The following is a 22,718-nucleotide window of genomic DNA, read 5'->3' as shown; positions in this document are numbered from 1 at the left end:
ATAAAGCTTGAGGGTGGTGGTGGGGGTGGGCTAGAGGAGGGATAGCATTAGAAGAAATACCTAAGGTAGATGATGGGTCGATGGGTGCAGCAAACCACCATGACACATGTATACCTATGTAACAAACCTGCACATTCTGCACATATATCCCAGAACTTAAAGTATAATAATAAAAAAAGATGAGAAAAATGGGGAAAAAAAAGAGCTTGAGTTTTTATAGTGTTTCAGGAGGGACATGGAGAAAAGGAGTAGGCCACACTTATACCCTTGTTTCATGGTTTATTTAGCCAAGGACACAGAACTTTGAAGAAGTAGCAGGCTGCATAGAACAGAAGCAGGTGGGAGTGGGGAAACCTTGTTCATCTTTCCACTGGCTTGTTTGCTTCCTAAAAAGACATCAACTGCCAATCACAGATTGTGAGTTGGGAGGTACTGGAACACCTCGTCATTCGACCAGACTGGGCAATTTATCAGTTTTATAAGTTTGAACCATTCTGTTAATTCTTCTGAGCCTCAGTTACCTATTCTGTCAAATAGGCATAGTAGTTACTCCAATAGAGTGTTACTTTGACTGTATGTGAGATGTTGGAAAAGTTGAAAGATATAATAATGCCCAACACAAATGTAATGTGCTGTTGCTTAGGAAACTATGTCTAGCAGCTGATATAGTCAACTAGAGCCTTTCTGAAGCCCCTGCATGTGAAAACCACGTGTTAAGAATTTGTGATAAAATGCTTAGAACTTTAAGAACAAGCAGTTGGATGGCTCTTACAGTAGGTGTTAAGAGAGAGTTGGTTTAGCCAAGCTACAAGTACAAGTTATTTTTCCTCTTTGGCTGTTTTCACATCTTTAAACTGAATGTACTGGACAGGACGAATTTGAGGGGGCTAATCATGCAGGAGGAAGTAGAAGTTCATGTGTGCATGCATGTGTGTGTGTGTGTGTGAGAGAGAGATAGAGAATGAATACATGCTTTTAAAGCTATTTGTGCATGATAATTCACAAGGGTCTAAAGACACATACAATATTTCATTTTCAGTAAGGACAAAAAAATTATTCTGCAGGCTGTGACATTCTAAAACAAGGAAATATGAATAAAATGAACATCTACAATATTCACTAATACTGGGGTAAATTACATGTCTAGCATGCTGTGATTCAGGTGACATGTCCAAAGTTAATCTGTGAAGTGGTCCAGGTCCACTTAGTTAGAGTCTTCCTGGAATTCACCAACATCCTTGGTCCAATGAGGCATGAGGGCAGAAGAATTTGCCAATGGCCCCTTGAGTGTGTCTTTGGTGGCGACAGGGGGTGATGGGATGTTAGATTCTCCTCTGTCGCTTACTTGAGAATGGAGAGGGAAACCCATGGAGGCCAGAATATGCGGGGCTTAATCATGAGGGAGGAAGTAGAAGTCCCCTGTTTTATAATTGGATTAATGAGAGATAGGTTCCCTAACCTCTGAATGAAGCAGTTGGGAAATTGACTTTTGCTTTTCTCAGAAACTCCCCAGAGAGAGGGTGCTAGAAAAGTTCAGGGAATTCAGTTCTCTGACCTCAACTTTCCATTTCATACATCTTAGATGCTTCGGGGCCTCTCAGCCCAGCAATCATGTCCTCAACTCTCCTTTTAGTGAGTTTTAGGGCAGACTGACTCTATTCTATTCCCCTACAACTTTCTTAGCAAGAAAGTCATTAAGGGCTGGACTTGGCACATGGAGGGGTGGCATCAATGGCACGTGGTGAACCCTTAGGGAGAGGATCAGCATTTAGCAGTGCCTTTTAGGGGTGGAACGATTCCAAGTCAGTTACATTTATTGAGCCCTAACCATGGATGGGCAGACCTTCACGTGGGGTCTTTGAGACACATTGGTGCCTTCTGTTGTTACTCTTGCTTCCACATGTTTTCACACATGGTGAGTCTTCATAGATTTGCTCACTCTTTCAGCTGATGAGGCAGACCTTAGACATCACCCCTTAAAGCCTCAGCTGCTTAGTTAAAGGACAGGGTGTCAAAGTTACTTTATAGTTTAGCTTTGAGCAGATGTTACAGTCATTCGCACCAGAGCCACTGGTAACACGGCCAACATGGAATAGTTTGCAAAACTAGTTTTCTGAATCAACAGCTGAATAATGTATTTTTTAAGCAATATTCTTTTGATAAATTCAAAGGATCTGGCTAAGATGTTCTCTTATCTGGCCTCCTACGGGAGAAAAAAAAGTATTAGCCTATCTGTGCCTGAATGGTGATTAGTCTATACAGAAATCTAAAATTTGCTGGGAAGAAATCTTGAACCAAGATCTCCAAGTTTTAGACTAGTGAACACACTATTTGGAGTTATTTGATCTCTTTGTCTTTAGACTTTGTTAGTGAAATAAAACTTTTTTTGGGATGACTTGGTGCAAGGGAATTAGTGTTCTGCTTACAAAAAAAAAAAAAAAAAAAAATCTAGAAGGTAAGTTAACAATCAAGACCACAAACAATGTTCAAGGAAGTTAACTCACCTAATCTTTAGTGGGGCATGCTTGGAATTAGTTTCAAAAAGAGGAGCTTATTTTTTTTTAGATTAGATACCCTCCCTGCATGTACTTTAACCTCTGTACTGTTTATAGGACACCTCCAGTGTCTTAAAAATAGATGTAATAGCAGATGGAGGATTCAGGGATCACTCCAAAACCACTTCTTAACATCTACCGTGTTCTCAGCTGTGTGCAACGTGCTATAGAGGATGTAACAGACACTCAACCAATCTTCAAAAGGTTATATCTTCACTGAGAGACCTGACAGATGTGCATGAACTAGATAGAGAAAAATTGGTGACAAAGTCTTAGAGCTTAGATCTCAAGTCCCAAAGGCAAATCTTGCAGAGTGCTTTCCCTGGCAGCCCAGTTTGGCTGGCTCCTGAAACATTCTCTTCTCTCCAGGGCGTCTAAGCTCTGCACAGGCTGCCTGGGAAGAAATTACACCTTTGGCAAGTAGATAACTGAAGTCAGATCACATTTTTTGTTTCTCCTAGAAGTTTTATTTTTATTTTTAAAAATTTAATTTAATTTTAAGTTCTGGGATACATGTGCAGGACACGCAGATTTCTTACACAGGTAAATGTGTGCCATTGTGGTTTGCTGCACCTATTAACTCATCAAAGACCTAGAAGCAGAAATACTATTTGACCCAGCAATCCCACCACTGGGTATATACCCAAATGAATAGAAATCATTCTATTATAAAGATACATGCACACATATGTTCATCGCAGCACTATTCACAAAAGGAAAGACATAGAATCAACCCAAATGCCCAATACCCATCAATAATAGACTGGATAAAGAAAATGTGGTACATACACACCATGGAATACTATGCAGCCAGAAAAAGGAATGAGATCATGTTCTTTGCAGGGACATAAATGGAGCTGGAAGCCATTATCCTCAGCAAACTAACACAGGAACAGAAAAGCAAACACTGCATGTTCTCACTTATAAGTAGGAGCTGAACAATGAGGACCACATTTTTGTAAATTTTCTTTCTTCCTGCCATTTTTTTTTTTAAAGATTTTACTCTTCCACTTGGCTTTGCCTTTGTTGTAAACATGATTATCTTCCCTGTCCATGTTATTACTCCATTCTGGAAGCTGGATTTTGGTGAGCACCAGGTGGAAGAGTCAATGGATTTCATGATCTTTAAAGTAAGTGTTGAATGGGAAACTGAGACGCATAGTTCTAGTTCAGGCTCTGCACCAACCAGCTGTGTGACTCTGGGCCCCAGATTCCTCTTCTGTAACATGAAGAATCCATGAGCCCCTTCCAAATTTGACAGCTTACGATTACTCTGCATAGGAAACTAGGATGGAGGGAGGCTTCTGCGTCTGACTTCTCTGTGATAGGATACCTTTGGAGAGAAAAATGTTGGAAAAGGCCAGTCAGACCAATCTTATTTTTCAAAACCTCACAGTACATGAGGTTCTATGACAGGAAAAGTGAAATAAGAAACCACAAACAGGGACTGGATTCATTTTAAATATTTAGAAATTTTCACAGACATTGTTTACTGAGGTCAGGCCCTCCTTAAGATTCTGTGTGTATCCCCGTTTTAGGTTTCCTTAACTGTGAATCCTGGAAATGTCCATTTAATGTGCTGTCTGATTAGAACACAGACTTATGTTTCAGGGTCTCTCCCTTTGGCCCTGCCAATTAAAAAGTCAGTATCAAAGTATTTTAGACATCGCAGGCAAAATGTCACTGCAATTGTCAGTGGTTTACACATCTAGTGAACTCTTTATGAAATTATCTCTCAAAGGTTTTTCATTTTCATGCAGAGGTTTAATACATGTTAATTTCCTTTTAAAAATTCTACTCTAAATCCATTCAATTTTTAGCTTTTTAAGACAATTTGATGATTATATTGTGTATACATCTTGTTCTGTTAACCTTTAATAGCCTTGGATTAAAAATACAACAACTAATCTTTTAAAATCAGAAGACGAAAGTGGTCCTTGCAAATCCTCTGAGTGGACCTCTCATTGATACTCCAAACCAGAAGTAATTAAAGAAACAGAGAACATTTGCTTTCAAGCTAAATTTCTCAGAAAATACTCACCTAGTGATAGAGTCATTGTTCCCGTGAGGATGAAACCTGCCCATGTAAGATTCCTGCCTTCTGTATAAACATCCTGTGTGTGAAAGATTGGTATATGGCAGAAGGATCAGCTGGGTACACAGAGGAGCATGGTGGGGAGCTAAAGGGAGGGCACAACAATGAGGGGATGGCATTATGGCTGTTTTATAGATCAGGACTGAGGCTCAGAGAGGTTTCATCACTTGTTCCAAGCCACACAGCTCCTCTGTGGACCAAGGTTTGTATTTTCGAGATGTAAATGCTTCTACCACATCTCTGACTTCTGCAGAGCATCTTATAGTGGTTCATCATATCAATCTTGCCTTATACTATCAAGTGGAATGAATTTTCTACACTGAGTGCTAACATTTCTCAACCCCAACCTCAAATCTGTGAAGCTAACCAGGTTCCCTAACAGGCATAAGAAAGAAACTGAGAAGAGGAAAGGAAAATCACAAAGTCTCAACCACTGTCCTTGGAGGAAGGTATGGAGAAGGGGAAATTCATGAGGCCGTAACAAGTCAGAAGGCATTTCAATAATTAGTTAGTTAAATTGGGGTAAAATACACAACAGGATTTACCATCTTAACAATTTTTAAGTGTATAGCTAAGTAACAATAAAATACATTCACATAGTTGTGCAGCCATCACCACCTTTCGTTGCCCCAAACTGAAACTACCATGAAAACACTAACTCCACATTCTTCCTCCCCATGCAGTCCCTGGCAGCCACCATTCTACTTTCTGTCTCTATGAATTTGACTACTCTAGGTACTCTAGGTGCTGTATAAGTGGACTTATACAGTATTTTTATTTCTGTGACTTAGCACGTCACTTAGCATATTCAGTCCCATTTTATAACATAGCTGACTGTTCTAAGGGCTTGTTGTAGATGCTTAACCCTGGGACCCTTTAATCAGAACCCTGGGACATAACGAGTCTGCACAAGCAGAGGTAGACGTCAGGTACTCTTTAGGCATAGGAGATGTAGTGGAAGCATATATATTTTGAGAAACACAGATCTGGGCTCGAATAAGAGCTGTGTGGCTTTGGGCAAGTGACTAGACCTCCCTGAGTCTCCGTTTTTTCTTATCTATAAAATGTCCTCTGATTTTTCTTGTAAGCATTCAATCAACATGTGCTAGATCAGCAAAAACACTTCAAGGCAGCAACACTACAAAATCGAGGCCTATGTCGGGAATAACATCAAACAGCTGATATTTTCCATTTTGTTCACTTGTCTCAGAACACATTTTGGGGAAAACCGAGGGAGAGAACAAACTCAAGAGGGAGCAGAATGATGATCGTCCTCAGGCCTGCCGAGGATGTTTCTGTTTCTAATGATTGAGGAGAGCTCTTTGATTTCTGTGATTCCAGGCTGTCGGCTCCTGTGCTTTAAACTACGGCTGCTACAAAAAATGTGACTGAAATAATTTTCCTGGGATTTTCCCAGAATCAGAATGAACAGAGGGTCATTTCTGTGATGTTTCTCCTCATGTGCACAGCCGTTGTGCCGGGCAATGGCCTCATTGTGGTGAACATCCTGGCCAGCAAAGGGCTCACCTCCCCCATGTATTTCTTGCTCAGCTACGTATCCTTTGTGGAGATCTGTTACTGTTCTGTCGTGGCCCCCAAGCTTATCTTCGACTCTTTTATCAGGTGGAAAGTAATTTTCCTCTTTCCGCCGGATGATGGCGGCTCCATCTCTGTGGTCAGCTTCTCGGTGCGGATAGCTTCCTACCTGATCATCCTGCACTCCCTGAGGAGCCACAACTCGGAGGCCCGGCGCAGGGAACTCTCCACCTGTGCCTCTCATGTCACAGTTGTGGGCCTGTTCTTCATGCCTTGCTCCTTTGTCTGCATGAGGCCTTGTGTCACCCTCCCTGCTGATAAGATAGTCGCCGTATTTTACAGGGTGGTCACACCTCTCTTAAACCCCGTCATTTACTCCTTTAGGAATGCTGAAGCGAAAAACGCCATGAGGAGACGCGTTGGGAGAAAAGTAATTCGGGAAGAGAAGTAGATGATTTAGTTAGGGAAAATAGGAGGAGCAGGGGAGAGGAAATTGGGGCACCTGAGATCTCACTCTGCATCTACCTTGCCCAATGGAGTGAGTGGCCTTGGGCCAGTTACCTTCTTTTTTGAAGTTTCAGTTTCCTCATCTTATGGGGTTGGACAAGATCGAAGGGGTCTCTAGGATGGTGTAAGAGGGATCTTCTCGCACTGTGCTTCCAAATCTGACAGTGGTCTCGAGACAGATTGACTGGTCTAGAGAGAATAAACTCTTCCAGAAAACCAGGTCAGCCTGGGAATGGTGAAGAGGGACGTAGGGTTTGAGAATGACTGTCTTGGGGAGCAGTAGTCAATATGTCCTACCAGTTTGAACATTCACATGATTGGAAAGTCTCTTGACTTGACATACTGAGGTTGTGCTGAAAGGGTTTGGGGCAGGCAAGCTGACTGAGAAGGGTTTAGTCCTGAGAATGGAAGACGTTGACTCTTGTCAAGAGATTCGCATGAGCTCTTACTAGCATTAGACTCAGGGTTCTCAAGAATCCAAAAGAACCACAGGGAGATTTTAAGCAAATTGAAGGCACTGGATGATAATAGCGACTTTGTAGGCACAGGTTTTATTTTCCATGTATCATTAACATTTTGTTTCCTATTATAAAAATCTCTCCTGTTCATGTTTGTTCCCCCTTTAACTCCCTGTTTTCCCTCCTTCTGCCTCTTGTTGTTTAACCTTTTCCTTTTCTCAGTCTGTTGGCCTCTTGGCTTCTTGTAATCATATACATGGTTAGAGCTGACATAGTTGCATTTATCATATGTAGGGCATTATGACATGTAGGTATAGGAGGGGGTGTTACTGCCCCTATTTTACATGGAGAATTTACTCAGAAAATGTCTAAAATTACATAGTAGGTAGAGTGAGGATTTGAATTCACATTGTCTGATTCTGGAAGTTATGCTCCTTTTTTAATCATCCCACATCTGCACCATCAGGGAGTCTAGCCCACACCTTCCTTTTAAATGGTAGGAAACTCTTAGAATCTTTAGTGCACCCGAAAGTCATTTGTATTTTAAATCTTTTATTCTATATACAATCTTATAAATCATTTTAAAAATATGACTTTGATGACTTTAGATCATCATATGACATTGATATTGAAAACTTAAATTGTTCATAATATTCTCTCATTATCCTTTATTTTCTACAGAATTGTAGTGATATCCTTTTGCCTTCCCAGTATTAAAAATTTGTGCTTTTTTCTTTTCCATTTCATTTGTTTTGTTAATATTTGCAAAGGACCATTGTTTCACTTCATCTAAAATTTTTCTGTTTTTATTTTCTCTGATTAATATCTGTTATCTTTCCTATATCCTTCCCTCTAGATTGTATGAGGAGTCAGGTAAAAACTTAGCTCGTTGATTTTAGACCTTACTTCCTTTCTAATATAAGAATTTAAAACTAGGATGGAACTGGAGATCATTAGGCTAAGTGAAATAATCCAGACATGGAAAGACAGACATCACATGTTATGACTTATTTGTGGGATCTAAAAATCCAAACAATTGGACTCACGGACATAGAGAGTAGAAGGATGGTTACCAGAGGCTGGAAAGGGTAGTGGGAGAATGAGGGGGAGGTGGGGATGGTCAATGGGGAAAAAAAGTAGAATAAATGAGACCTACTATTTGATAGCACAACAGGGTTACTATAGTCAATAATAACTTAATTGTATATTTTAAAATAACTTAAAGAGTGTAATTGGATTGTTTGTAACTCAAAGGATAAATGCTTGAGGGGATGGGTATCCCATTCTCCATGATGTGCTTGTTTCACTTTGCATGCCTGAATCAAAACATCTCGTGTACCCCATAAATATATCTATCTACTATGTACCCACAAAAATAAAAAATAATAATTTAAGAGTTTTAAACTATAAACTTTAAAAAACAATACTTTAGCTGCATCCCACAAAATTTCACAAGTATTTTTATCATTCAGTTTAAAACATAATCTCATTTTTAATGATTTCTCCTTTAACCAATGGATTATTTAAAACTATGTTGTTTAATTTTCAATTATTTGGGATTTTTCCTTGATATCTTGTTGTTATTGAATCCTAGTTTAATTCCGTTGTGGTTAGAGAGTATTCTGAATAATGCCATTCCTTTTACATTTGTTAAAACCTGTTTCATAGCCAAACCTAAAGTCTATCTTAGTGAATCTACAATGTGTGCTGGAAAAGAATATGTATTTTTCAGTTATAGGGTATAGTGTTCTATAAATATCAATTTGGTTAGGGTGGGTGATATATTGCTCAGATCTTTTATGTTTCTACAGATTTTCTTGGTCTAATCATACTACCACTTTCTGAGGCAGTAGAGTTGTTACTGCAAAGGGGTACCATTCTGGACCCCAAGAGAATGTTCTCGGATATTGCACAAGAAAGAATTCAGGGCTACTCCATAGCCTAAAGTGAAATCAAGTTTATAAAGAAAGTAAAGGAATAACGAATGGCTACTCCATAGGCAGAACAGCAGCTTGCGCTACGGGACTAAGGATACTTGGAGTTATTTCTTGATTATATGCTAAACAAGGTATGGATTATTAGTGAGTTTTCTGGGAAGGTAGTGGGCAATTCTTGGAACTGAGGGTTCTTCCCCTTTTAGACCATACAGGGTAACTTATTGATGTTGCCATGGCATTTGTAAACTGTCATGGCTCTGTGGGAGTGTCTTTTAGAATGCTAATACATTGTAATTAGCATATAATGAGCAGTGAGGATGACCAGAGATCACTTTCATTGCCATCTTGGTTTTGGTGGAATTTGGAGGGCTTCTTTACCACAACTTGTTTTGTTAACAAGGTCTTTATGACCTGTATCTTTTGCTGACTTCCTATCTCATCCTGTGACTTAGATTGCCTAACCTCCTGGGAAGGCAGCCCAGTAGATCTCAGCCTCATTTTACTCATCCCCTATTCAAGATGGAGTTGCTCTGGTTCAAACGCCTCTGACAGAGTTAATTTCTCCAACTACGATTGTGGAAATGTTTATTGATTTCTTTAAACCTGAGAAAGAAAAAATTGCAGATGAAGAAATGACATCAAGAGAAGTTAAGTCACTGTTGAAGGTTATATATCTAGCAAATAGGACAGTCAGCCTTTAAACAAGGCAGGTTGAATCCCTGGCCCATGTTTTTAAGCCCCATGTTATATAACTCCTTGTCTTACCTACCTCGCAGGGTGAAAACGCTTCGAAATGCTATGTACACGTAAGGTGGTAGTCAAGGGGCTAGTTTAGTTCAAACTTGTCCCTGCTACTCGCAAGAAAACCCAGATGACTTCATGTTTAGTACCAGCTATTTCCCCAAATAGATGGCACAAAACCATGCCCTATTGTAGTTGCTTATTAACTACATGCAGAATGAATGAGTTTGTGATGACTGAGTACAGGAGCCTAAAGCAAAAATAAAAACAGTGGCTTTCATAGCTTCCAAAGTTAGTCTGAACCACTAAGTAAACGTGACAAGGGGGTATGGTGTCTCCATGGCCCACTCCTCTAATTGGAATGCAATGCCCCTGGGGTCTCATTAGCAAGCCTCAAGGTACTTTTACTAAAAACGAATGTGCTGTAACTCCTAAAGTAGTGGCACTCAAGTTTAGCGATGACTTTGGCTGGGGTGATACCACATGAGCTTCCTTGAACCCTCTGCGCTTAAAAATTCACTGCAACTCTCTAGTTCTCTGGTCAGGCTTCTTGACTTTGGCTGCTTACTGGAGAAGGGTGAAGCTCACTAAGGTCAGTTCTCATGTAGGCTTGGTCTTGACTGTCTAGAATAAACCTGAACTGAACAGGAAACGTTGTAGAAAACAGATGTCTTCACTTGCTTTGTTCTGTTCTGTTTTGTTCTCCCTGTTCTGTTCTCAATGCCCACATGGAAGTCCTGCTGCACAGTATCTGAGTGTTTCTCAGGATCCTGCTTTCAAATGCATCAAGTGGGAGTTTGACATCTGAGTTGATTTTTTTTTTCTTCTGATTGCCAAGGTATCACTGGAATTCTTCTCCTTAACCATTTTCTTAACCATTACTCATTAGTTGCTGAGAACATGGCCTCTTGGTGATCAGGTGGTCCCACTTCCTTGGTCAGGAGTATTGTATGGCGACTAAGAGGATAGCGTTAACGTCCTGGACACTGGGTTACATTTCCTGCTCTAACCGTTACTGCTGTGTGAATTTGACCCAGTCACTCAGTCATTTGAATCCTCATGTCCCTCATCTGAAAAATAGAGACAATCATAGTAGCTTCCTCGAAGTGATGTTGAGTGGATTAAGTGAGATGAGGCATTTAAAGTGCTCTGCACAAGTCCCGGCACACAGCAAGTATTCAATAAGTACAAGCAAATGTTACACTGCTGTGGTTACTGGTCTCTCTACTTGTGGTCAAGTTAAAGCTCAGAAACTACTTTCACATGTATTTATTCTTTAGAGGCTTGCTAGATGGACGCCCAGACCATGACAGGGGGCTGTTGAAGGCATAGGACTGCAGCAAAGGATGTGTACTTAGAGTAGAGGGGTCAGAGTTTACAGACCAGGGAATGGGCTGCTCTGGCGTGTGTCCCTGATGCCACACTAACTTTTTGCAAATTAGAGCAATCCGAGAGTGTATTTTCATTGAAGTGTAGTCTTAGAACACTTTCTCCAAAACCTAGACCCACCTAGCAATGAGCTTTTTCATGTAAATGAGTTCTTTGAATACCTGAAGCTTAAGAGGCTTTTAGAAGACTTTTTACATTTTAATCTTTTAAGGTAGAAATGTTTCTAAATTGCATTACAGATTCCTTTTGTATTTCAAGACAATGTATTTGAAAACTGGTGAGAGGACAAATTCAGTGTAATGTGAATCTCAATCCCCTACCATTTCCCAGGAAAAGTAGTGAAGGGAATTAGTAAAGATGTAAAACAACTTACTTGCTTTCTAGCTAGTCTTAAATTCATCAAATACGAATTCATCATTAAAGTCATCAATATCAGTGAAATTGATGGGGGGGGGGGGAGGATATTTCTGTTTTTCCAGCTTAGAATCACAGCACTTGGTCTAACCTTCACCTTTTTGTTGATGCTGACTCGTTTGTGTAAAGTCAAGTCCAATGTTCATGTCTCTAAAGTTTTTCAGTGGTGTGAGACTGGAGACAGTAGAAGAGTGTAGCAAATGAGCATTGGTTTTGGAATCAGGCAGATTTGCTTTCAATTCCTGTTATATGGTACTTGCTATGTCTCACCTAGAGCAAGTCATGTAAAGCTAAACTTCTGGAGTTTCCTTTTCTTCATTTGTGTAGTGAGGATGTTGTTCGTTATCTTTAAGAATTGTGATAAGTGTGAACTAGGATAGTTGGTGAAGCTCATCAACAGTGCCTGACCCACACCATCTCCACAATGATGGTGGCAGCCTGAGGGATAAGAAGTGGGAAATCTTTTTTTGTGCTCTACTCAGTCTTGTTCAGGTATTCACAGACTACAAGGTTCAAGGGGATGTTTATGGTTTAAGGATATGAGGAAAGAGAGAGACCCTCTCATATTTTATTTTGTTTTATATTCAGTACCTGTTTTAAGAAAAAAACAAGGAAGTAAAACCAAAGACAGGCAGCCCGGCGCCAGGCCTAAAACCAGGCCTGGGTCTGCCTGGCCTAAACCCAGTAGTTAAAAATCAACTCGTAACTTAGAAACCGATGTTATTCATAGATTGCAGACATTGTATGGAAGAACACTGTGAAACTCCCTGCCCTGTTCTGTTTCTCTCTGACCACCGGTGCATGTAACCCCTGTCACGTATCCCCTAGATTGCTTAATCAATCACGACCCTTTCATGTGAAATCTTTAGTGTTGTGAGCCCTTAAAAGGGACAGAAATTGTGCACTTGGGGAGCTTGGATTTTAAGGCAGTAGCTTGCTGATGCTCCCAGCTGAATAAAGCCCTTCCTCATATAACTCGGTGTCTGAGAGGTTTTGTCTGAGGCTCATCCTGCTGCAGATAGTGTGAGGATTTTGGAGAGTATGAGAAAAGGAAATGGATAGAAATGAGTCCTTGACGGAGAGGTTGAAAGTGCTGGAAGCCCTTTAGGCCCAAGAAGGGTAGTCTGGGTTGGGAGCTAATGATCATTGTTTTATTAGTATCTTCTTTAATTCCTAGAATGGCAAATGACATTGTCTTTACATTGTATTGAGATTCTATCTGTCCTAATAAAGTTCATGCCCTCCACCTCAACCTTCCAAATTTAGGGAATCAATCATAGGAAAAACTGCCAGAGAGCTACAGAGCGAGGCAATTTACTGTAGTATAAAATTGGGAGTAACTTAAAAGCTCATATATAGAGAAATAGTTAAATAAATTATAGGATTTTTAAATAATACACCATTAAAACATCTTTTGAAGAATATCGTCTTGTGGAAATGCTTAAAGTGTTAAGGGAAAAAGGCTGAATATAAAACTACGTATATACTCAATTCAAAATTTGTAACTCAGATTCTGCTAACCAACATTTTACTCTGTTTCCATAAGTTCAAGTTTTTAAGATTCCACATGTAAGTGGGATCATGCAGTATTTGTCTTTCTGTGCTTGGCTTAACACAGTACTCTCCAGATTCATCCATATTGTTGTAAATGACAGGATTTCCTTTTTGATAAAGGTGGAATGGTATTTTATTGTGTATATGTACCACATTTCCTTTATCCATTCATTCATTGATGGGCATTTAGGTTGCGTTGGTATCTTGGCTATTGTGAAAAATGCTGCAACGAATATGGAAGTGCATACCTCTTTGACATACTGATTTCCTATCTTTCGTATATACATCCAATACTGGAATTACTGGATCACATGGTAGTTCTTTTTTTAAATCAATTTTTTATTTCTAATTTTAGTGGGTACATAGTATCTATTTATGGGTTATATGAGATATTTTGATGCAGGCATGCAATGTGTAATAATCACATCAGGGTAAATGGGGTATCCATCACCTTAAGCATTTATCCTTTGTGTTACAAATAATCCACTTATACTCTTTCAAGTATTTTTAAATGTACAATTAAATTATTTTTTACTGTAGTCATCCTGTTGTGCTAGCAAATACTAGGTCTTGTTTATTCGATTTTTTTTGTACTAATTTACCATGAATTAGTATTTAATGAACTTAAAAATAACTAGAAAGCAAGTAAGTAGCTTTACATGGTTGGCAGTTTCCTTGCCAATCCCCACTACCCTTCCTAGCCTCTGGTAACCATCATTCTACTCTTTACTTTCACTGAATCTCAATCAGTCCATTTATTTTAATTTTTAGCTTCCACATATAAGTGAAAATATGTGAAGTTTGTCATTCTGTGACTGGCCTATTTCACTTAATATAATGTCCTCCAGTTCCATTCATGTTGTTGCAAATGACTGGATCTAATTCTTTTTTATGGTTGGATAGTACTTCATCATGTATATATACCACATTGTCTTTATCCATTTATTTGTTGTGAACACTTAGGTTGACATTATCTTTATTCATTTATTTGTTTGTGGACACTTAGGTTGTTTCCAAACGGTGGCTGTTGTAAATAGTGCTGCAGTAAAAATGGGAGCACAGCTATCTGTTTTATATGCTGAGTTCCTTTCTTTTGAGTATATACCATGGAGTGGGATTGATGGATCACACGGTAGCTCTATTTTTAGTTTTTTGAGGAGGCTCAAAATTGTTTTTCACAGTAGTTGTACTAATTTACATTCCCACCAACAGTCTACAAGAGTTCCCTTTTCTCCATATCCTTGCCAGCATTTGTTATTGGCTGTCTTTTGGATATAAACCATTTAAACTGGGGTAAGATAACATCTCATTGTACTAATTTACATTCCCACCAATAGTCTACAAGAGTTCCCTTTTCTCCATATCCTTGCCAGCATTTGTTATTGCCTGTCTTTTGGATATAAGCCGTTTAAACTGGGGTAAGATAATATCTCATTGTAGTTTTGATTTGCATTTCTCTGATGATCAGTAATGTTGAGCACCTTTTCATATGTCTGTTTTCAATTTGCACGTCTGTTTTTGAGAAGTGTCTTTTGCCTATTTTAAAATCAGATTATTAATTATTTTTCCTACAGAGTTGTTTGAGCTACTGATATATTGTGATTATTAATCCTTTGTCAGATAGAGTTTGCAAATATTTTCTCCCATTCTGTGGGTTGTCTCTAAACTTTGTTGATTGTTTTCTTCACTGTGCAGAAGCTTTTTTAACTTGACGTGATTTTATTTGTCCATTTTTGCTTTGGTTGCCTGTGCTTATGGGGTATTTCTCAAGAAATCTTTGCCCAGTCCAAAGTCCCGGAGAGTTTCCCCAATATTTCCTGTAGTAGTTTTTATAGTTTGAGGTCTTAGGTTTAGTTCTTTGATCTCTTTTGATTTGATTTTTGTATATGGTGAGAGATAGGAATCTAGTTTTATTCTTCTGCACATGAATATCCAGTTTTCCAAACACCATTTATTGAAGAGACTGTCCTTTCCCCATTGTATGTTCTTGGCACCATTGTAAAAAATGAGATCACTCTAGGTGTGTGGGTTTATTTCCTGGTTCTCTATTCTGATCCACTGGTCTATGCATTGGTTTTTTATGCCAGTACCATGCCATTTTGGTTACTATAGCTCTGTAATATAATTTGAAGTGAGGTTATGCAATTCCTCCAGTTTTGTTCCTCCAGTTTTTTGCCTCGTATAGCTTTGGCTATTCTCAGTCTTTTGTGATTCCATATAAATTTTAGCATTGTTTTTTTCTATTTACGTGAAGCGTGTCATTGGTATTTTGATAGAGATTGTATTGAATCTGTAGATTGTTTTGGGTAGTATGAACATTTTAACAATATTGATCTTCCAATCCATGAACATGGGATATATTTCTATTTTTTCTGTATCCTCTTAAATTTCTTCCATCAATGTTTTATAGTTTTAATTGTAGAGAACTTTCACTTCTTTGGTGATGTTAATTCCCAAGTATTTAATTTTATTTGTGGCTATTGTAAACGGGATTACTTTCTTGATTTCTTTTTCAGACTGTTTGCTGTTGGCATACTGATTTTTGTATGTTGATATTGTATCCTGCAACTTTATTGAATTTGTTCATCATTTCTATTGGGTTTTTAATGGAGTCTTTAGTTTTTTCCAAATATAAGATCATATCTGCAAACAAGCATAATTTGACTCCTTCCTTTCCAATATGGATGCCCTTTATTTATTTGGTCTGATTGCTCTAGCTCAGACTTCCAGTACTATGTTGAATGACTGTGGTGAAAGTGGGCATCCTTATTGTATTGCAGATCGTAGATGAAAGACTTTCAGTTTTTCCCCATTCAGTACAATATTATATATGGGTCTGCCATATATGGCTTTTGTTATATTGAAGTATGTTCCTTCCATATCCAGTTTTTTTGTAGGTTTTTATGATGAAGAGATGTTGAGCTTTATCAAGTGCTTTTTCAGCATCAATTGAAATGATCAAATGATATTATTATTATAAATTATTTTAAATTTTTTGATTATTTTAAATTTTTTGATTAAGGGCAGAATGCAGGATATCATTAAATAATAACGGTAACAGCTTCTCTTTGTACTTCTGGTAGAATTCGGCTGTAAATCCATCTGGTCCTGGGCTTTTATTTTTGGTTGGTAGGCTATTAATTACTGCCTTAGTGTCAGAACTTGTTAATGGTCTCTTCAGGGATTCGAATTCTTCCTGGTTTAGTCTTGGGAGGGTGTATATGTCCAGGAATTTATGCATTTCTTCTAGATTTTCTAGTTTATTTGCACAGAGGTTTTTATAGTGTTCTCTGATGATACTTTGTATTTCTGTGGTGATATCCCCTTTATCATTTTTATTATGTCTATTTGATTCTTCTATCTTCTCTTCTTTATTAGTCTAGCTAGCAGTCTATCTATTTTGTTAATTTTTTCAAAAAGCCAGGTCCTGGATTCCTTGATTATTTGAAGGGTTTTTTGTGTATCTCCTTCAGTTCTGCTCTGATCTTAGTTATTTTTTGTCTTCTGCTAGCTTTTGAATTCTTTGCTCTTGCATCTCTAGTTCTTTTCAATGTGACGTTAAGGTGTTGATTTGAGATCTTTTCAGCTTTCTGATGTGGTCGTTTAGTGCTGTAAATTTTCCTCTTAATACTGCTTTAGCTGTGTCTCAGAGATTCTGTCACATTGCCTTTTTGTTCTCATTGGTTTCAAAGAGCTTTCTTGATTTCTGCCTTAATTTCATTATTTACCCAGGAGTCATTTAGGAGCAGGTTGTTCAATTTCCATGTAATTGTGTGATTTTGAGTGAGTTTCTTAATCCTGAGTTCTAATTTGACTGCACTGTGTTCTGAGAGACTGTTTGTTATATTTCAGTTCTTTTGCATTTGCTGAAGAATGTTTTACTTCCAATTATGTGATTGGTTTTAGAATAAGTGCCATGTGGCACTGAGAAGAATGTGTATTCTGTTGATTTGGGGTGAAGAATTCTGAGTTTGAGTACTGAATATCATTGTTAATTTTCTGTCCTGTTGATCTGTCTAATATTGACAGTGGGGTGTTAAAGTCTCCCACTATTATCGTGTGGGAGTCTGAGTCTCTTTGTAGGTCTCTAAGAACTTGTCTTAGGAATCTGGGTACTCTTGTGTTGGGTGCATATATATTTAGGATAGTTCGCTCTTCTTGTTATATTGATCCCTTTACCATTATGTAATGCCCTTCTTTGTCTTTTTGATCTTTGTTTGTTTAAAGTCTGTTTTATCAGAGACTAGGATTACAACCTCTGCTTTTTTTTTTACTTTCCATTTGCTTGGCCAAATTTCCTCCATCCCTTTATTTTGAGCCTGTGTGTGGTTTTGCATGTGAGATGGGTCTCCTGAATACAGCACACTGATGGGTCTTGACTCTTTACCCAATTTGCCAGTCTGTGTCTTTTAATTGTGGCATTTAGCCTATTTACATTTAAGGTTAATATTGTTATGTGTGAATTTGGTCCTGTTATCATGATGCTAGCTGGTTATTTTGCACACTCGTTGGTGCAGTTTCTTCACAGTATCATTGGTTTTTATACTTTGGTGTGTTTTTGCACGGCCTGGTACTTGTTTTTCCTCTCTATATTTACTGCTTCCTTCAGGAGCTCTTACAAGGCAGGCCTGGTGGTGATTAAATCCCTTAGCATTTGTTTGTTTGTCAATGTTTTTATTTTTCCTTTGCTTATGAAGCATAGTTTGCTTGAATATTAAATTCTGGGTTGAAAATTCTTTTCTTTAAGAATGTTGGATATTGGCCCCAACTCTTTTCTGGCTTGTGGGGTTTCTGCCAAGAGATCTGCTGTTAGTCTGATGGGCTTTCTTTTGTAGGTGACCTGACTTTTCTTCATTTTTTTTCTTCATTTCGATCTTGGAGAATATGATGATTATGATTTTTTGGGTTGATCTCATGGAGTATCTTCATGATGTTCTCTGTATTTCCTGAATTTAAATGTTGGGCTGTCTTGCTAGGGGGGAAGTTCTCCTAGATAATATCCTGAAGTGTGTTTTCCAACTTGATTCCATTCTCTCCATCACTTTCAGGTACACCAATTAATTGTATGCTCAGTCTATTAACATAGTCCTATATTTCTTGGAGGTTTTGTTTATTCCTTTTTGTTATTTTTTCTCTAATCTTGTCTGCAAGCCTTATTTTGGCAAGGTCATCTTCAAACTCTGATATGCTTTCTTCCACTTGATCAATTGGGCTATTGATACTTGTGTATACTTCACAAAGTTCTCATGCTGTGTTTTTCAGTTCCATCAGGTCATTTATGCTCCTCTCTAAACTGATTATTCTACTTAGCATGTCCTGTAACCTTTTATCAAGGTTCTTAGCTTCGTTGCATTGGGTTAGAACATGCCCCTTTAACTCACTGGAGTTTGTTATTACCCACCTTCTGAAGTCTCCTTCTGTCAATTTGTCCATCTCATTTTCTGCCCATTTCTGCGCCCTTGCTGGAGAGGCATTGCAATCATTGGGAGGAGAAGAAACATTCTGGCTTTTGGAATTTTCAGCGTTTTTAACTGATTTTTCCTCATCTTCATGGACTTATCTACCTTTGATATTTGAGGCTGATGATCTTGGATGGGCTTTTTGTGGAGGAGTCTTTTTTGTTGATAGTATCATTGTTGTTGCTTTCTGTTTGTTAGTTTTTCTTCTAACAGTTAGGTCTCTTTTCTGCAGGTCTGCTGCAGTTTGCTGGAGGTCCACTCCAGACCCTGTTCACCTGGGTATCACCAGTGGAGACTGTGGAACTACAAAGATTGCTGCTTTCTCCTTCCTCTGGAGGTTTCATCCCAGAGAGGCAGCGACCTGATGCCAGTCAGAGGTCTTCTGCATGAGGTGTCTGTCAACCCCTGTTGGGAGATCTCTCCAAGTCAGTAGGCATGGGGGTCAGGGACCCACTTGAGGAGACAGTCCGTCCCTTAGCACAACTGGTGCACTGTGCTGGGAGAATCCCCTTTGTTAGGATCTGCCATTCTCTTCCGAGCCAACAGGCAGGAAAGATGAAGTCGGCTGAACCTGCAACCACAGCCATCCCTCACCCAGGTGCTGTGTCCCAGGGAGATGAGAGTTTTGTCTGTAAGCCCTTGACTGGAGCTCCTGTATTTCCTGTAGAGATGCCCTGTCCAGTGATGAGGAATCTAAAGAAGCAGTCTGGCCACAGCCACTTTGCTATATTGTGGTGAATTCGATCCAGTCCAAACCTCCCGGTCTCCTTAGCACTGTCAGGGAGAAACTGCCTACTAAAGCCACAGTAATGGTGGCTGCCCCTCCCCCAGCCAAACTTGATCATCCCAGGCCAGCTCCAGACTGCTGTGCTGGCAGTAAGAACTTCAGACCGGTGGTCTTAGCTTGCTGGGCTCCATGGGAGGGGGACCTGCTGAGTGAGACTTCTTGGCTTCCTGGCTTCAGCCCCCTTTCCAGGGGAGTGGACGGTTGTCCTCTCTTACTGGAGTTCCTTGTGCCACTGTTTTTCACTCCTGTAGCTCAGTGCCTACCCAAACAGCTGCCCAGTTTTGTGCTTGAAATCCAGGGCCCTGGTGGTGTAGGTTCACAAGGGAATCTCCTGATCTCTGGATTGCAAAAATCTGGGGAAAGGCATAGTACCCTGGTTAGGTAACACAGTCCCTCACCACTACTCTTGACTGGGGGAGGGAGGTCCCCTGCCTCTGTCCACCTCGTGGGTGAAATAATGCTCCACTCTGCTTCTGCTCACTCTCAGTGGGTCGCACCCACTGCCTAACCAGTCCCAGTGAGATGAACTGCGTACCTCAGTTGGAAATGCAACTTGCCTTCTGTGATGGCCTTGATGGGAGCTGCAGACCAGAGCTGTTTCTATTTGGCCATCATGGCCCCTCCCCTCATTTTAACATTTTGTATAGTTCTAGCTGAGTAGTGGCAAATTCTCTCAGCATTTGTTTGTCTGAAATAGACTATCTTTTCTACATTTATGAAGCTTAGCTTTGCTGGATACAAAATCCTTGGCTGACAATTATTTGGTTTTATGAGGCTGAAGATAGGACCCCAATCCCTTCTGGCTTGCAAGGTTTCTACTGATTCTAATTGCCTCAGCCTTTCCTCTTTGTTCCTAACCATCTCCTGGCATCTCGAGTATGTAGATATCACTAGCTATCCTTTCTGTGTGGTTATTCTCCATGTTTTTGCTCCTCTGTATTGCTACAGATTCTTTAATGGGCCCTTGAGCCCTCTCAGAGCTATTTTGGTTGTGGATAGCTCGCTCTCTCTCTTTCTCTCTCTCTCTCTATATATACACACACACATACACACATATATATATATATATAAAAATAAATTTTTTTTTTTGGTGATGGGGATGAAGGCTAGTATCTTTCTTACTCCATAATCTTGGTCGTATCTCATAAAACTTTCTTATATCTCATAATCTATGTCTTTGCAGAGCCAGCCAGCCACTTTGTCGGTCATCGGGGCAGATAATCCATGGGTGCCAAGAACAACGTGACTGAGTTTGTTTTATTTGGTCTTTTTGAGAGCAGAGAGAGGCAGCATGCATGCTTTGCGCTATTCTTCCTCTTTCATGTGCTCACTGTCCTGGGGAACCTTCTGGTTATCATCACCATCAATGCTAGCAAGACTCTGAAGTCTCCCATGTATTTCTTCCTGAGCCACTTGTCTTTTGCTGACGTATGTTATCCATCTGCTACCATACCCAAGATGATTGCTGACACTTTTGTGGAGCATAAGATGCTTCACATCCTTCAATGGCTGCATGACCCAGCTCTTTTCTGCCCACTTCTTTGGCGGCACTGAGATCTTCCTCCTTACAGCCATGGCTTATGACCGCTATGTGGCCATCTGTAGGCCCCTGCACTACACAGCCATCATGGATCGCCGGAAGTGTGGCCTGCTAGCGGGGGCCTCCTGGTTAGCTGGCTTCCTGCATTCCATCCTGCAGACCCTCCTCACGGTTCAGCTGCCGTTTTGTGGGCCCAATGAGATAGACAACTTCTTCTGTGATGTTCATCCCCTGCTCAAGTTGGCCTATGCAGACACCTACATGGTGGGTCTCATTGTGGTGGCCAACAGTGGTATGATTTCTTTAGTCTCCTTCTTTATCCTTCTCATTTCCTATGTTATCATCTTACTGAAGCTAAGAAACCAGTCATCTGAGGGCCGGCGTAAGGCTCTCTCCATGTGTGGCTCACACATAATCACTGTCCTTTTGGTTCTCATGCCCCCCATGTTCATGTACATTCGTCCCTCCACCACCCTGGCTGCTGACAAACTTATCATCCTCTTTAACATTGTGATGCCACCTTTGCTGAACCCTTTGATCTATACGCTAAGGAACAATGAGGTGAAAAATGCCATGAGGAAGCTGTTTAGCATCAAGAAGAACTTAGGGGAGAAGTGACACTCCAGAGAATCTCAATCCAGCCAGGAAATTGGGAGACTTTCCATCTTGTAGCATCTAACACAGCCTTTGTATTTCCAGTCTGATGTTTGCAATGGCAATTATCCTCCTAGCTCTTGTTGTTATAATAACCCCACATATTCTTTCAATCCTTTATTCATTAAATATTTATTGAATGTTTACAGTGAGTGAGAATACAAATGAAAGTAAGATATAGTCTTTCCCTCAAGGAGAGTAGACTCCAGAAGGTTCTTAGTGTGATATTTAAGAGCTCATTCAAGAAACTTGTGAGGGCCTGTGAATGAGGGAGTGTCTGGGAAGTCCAGGTATCTCATTGATAAATGAATAAAATCACTACATAATTCATTTGTGTTGGCTAACACAGTGCTCAGTGAAATTCATTTTTCTTTTAAGAGTAAAGAGCCACTTTACTCTTATCCCTCCATACTCTCAGCAGGCTGATAAATAAGTAAATAAATAAATAAGTAAATAAATAATGTGGAGCGGTCGAGGGATTTACTGAAACTTACACTTTAACTCCAGAGCAGGGCGAGGACTGGAACACAGGTCCCTAAGTCAGCTTTCAGGGTTTTTCCCACCTCAGGACCTCTTGATAAAGTGTGACAAAATGGACACCAAGCAGGAAAGACCAGGAACTTTTGAAGGACCAAGGAATGGTGGTGATGATGACTTGGGATGATGAAGAGAAGAGCCAGGAAGAACAAATTGTCAGCACTTCTTTCAGGGGTGCTGATTCCTCTCTCCAACCCAACAGCGGACTGCAGCCCTCTTTAACCCCTGTTGCTTTGCTCCATTTTGCCGCTAGAGGGAGCCAAGTTTGTACAGGATGCAATTAGAAGAGCTGGATTAGGTAGCTCTTAAACATTCATGGGTCATTTAACCTCATTGGGCCTCAATTTCCATATTTACAGAAGGAGACATTGACAATATGTCTTCAGAAGGCTGTGAGAGGACCTATAAGACTTTGTAAAGACCTACATCAAAGTCTGTTGTTCAATGGTGGCTGCTAGCTGTTTTTAAATCTTCAATTCCCCTTTCTCTTCCTATTCACCGCTCTATCCCTGCCTTTCCCTCAAAGCCCTTGTAACCAAACTATCAGATTATTTC

At 39.8% G+C, this 22,718-nt stretch overlaps 2 protein-coding genes and 1 long non-coding RNA gene across 6 annotated transcripts in view; 2 read left to right on the top strand and 1 right to left on the bottom strand.

Moving 5' to 3' along the window:
* LOC139357451 (uncharacterized) overlaps positions 1 to 22,718 on the bottom strand; it is a 50,117-nt gene that overhangs the window by 20,588 nt on the left and 6,811 nt on the right. The window contains exons 3-5 of one of the 4 annotated variants that reach the window (XR_011610580.1): positions 22,121 to 22,412; positions 4,597 to 4,669; positions 3,514 to 3,888 (exon numbers count right to left, since the gene is read on the bottom strand). This is a non-coding gene — a long non-coding RNA (uncharacterized lncRNA). Of the gene's footprint in view, positions 1 to 3,513; positions 3,889 to 4,596; positions 4,670 to 22,120; positions 22,413 to 22,718 lie in introns of those variants that run through there. The other 3 variants (XR_011610579.1, XR_011610581.1, XR_011610582.1) reach the window with 3 other exon arrangements.
* On the top strand, positions 6,014 to 6,723 carry LOC112424892 (olfactory receptor 4X1-like; the record flags this gene model as incomplete). Its single annotated transcript, XM_024789603.2, has 1 exon — positions 6,014 to 6,723. A coding segment is annotated over one exon (624 nt), but the record flags the coding sequence as incomplete, so codon positions are not given.
* Positions 20,657 to 22,127, top strand: LOC139357449 (olfactory receptor 4S1-like). The gene is given in 2 exon segments (XM_071074628.1): positions 20,657 to 20,929; positions 20,931 to 22,127. Coding segments are annotated over 2 exon segments (933 nt in total). The 3' UTR covers positions 21,591 to 22,127.

Source organism: Macaca nemestrina, chromosome 12, assembly GCF_043159975.1.
Source record: "Macaca nemestrina isolate mMacNem1 chromosome 12, mMacNem.hap1, whole genome shotgun sequence".
Lineage (NCBI taxonomy): Eukaryota > Metazoa > Chordata > Mammalia > Primates > Cercopithecidae > Macaca > Macaca nemestrina.
Note: the sequence above shows the minus strand (reverse complement) of the source record. Positions and strands in the feature narration are given on the sequence as shown.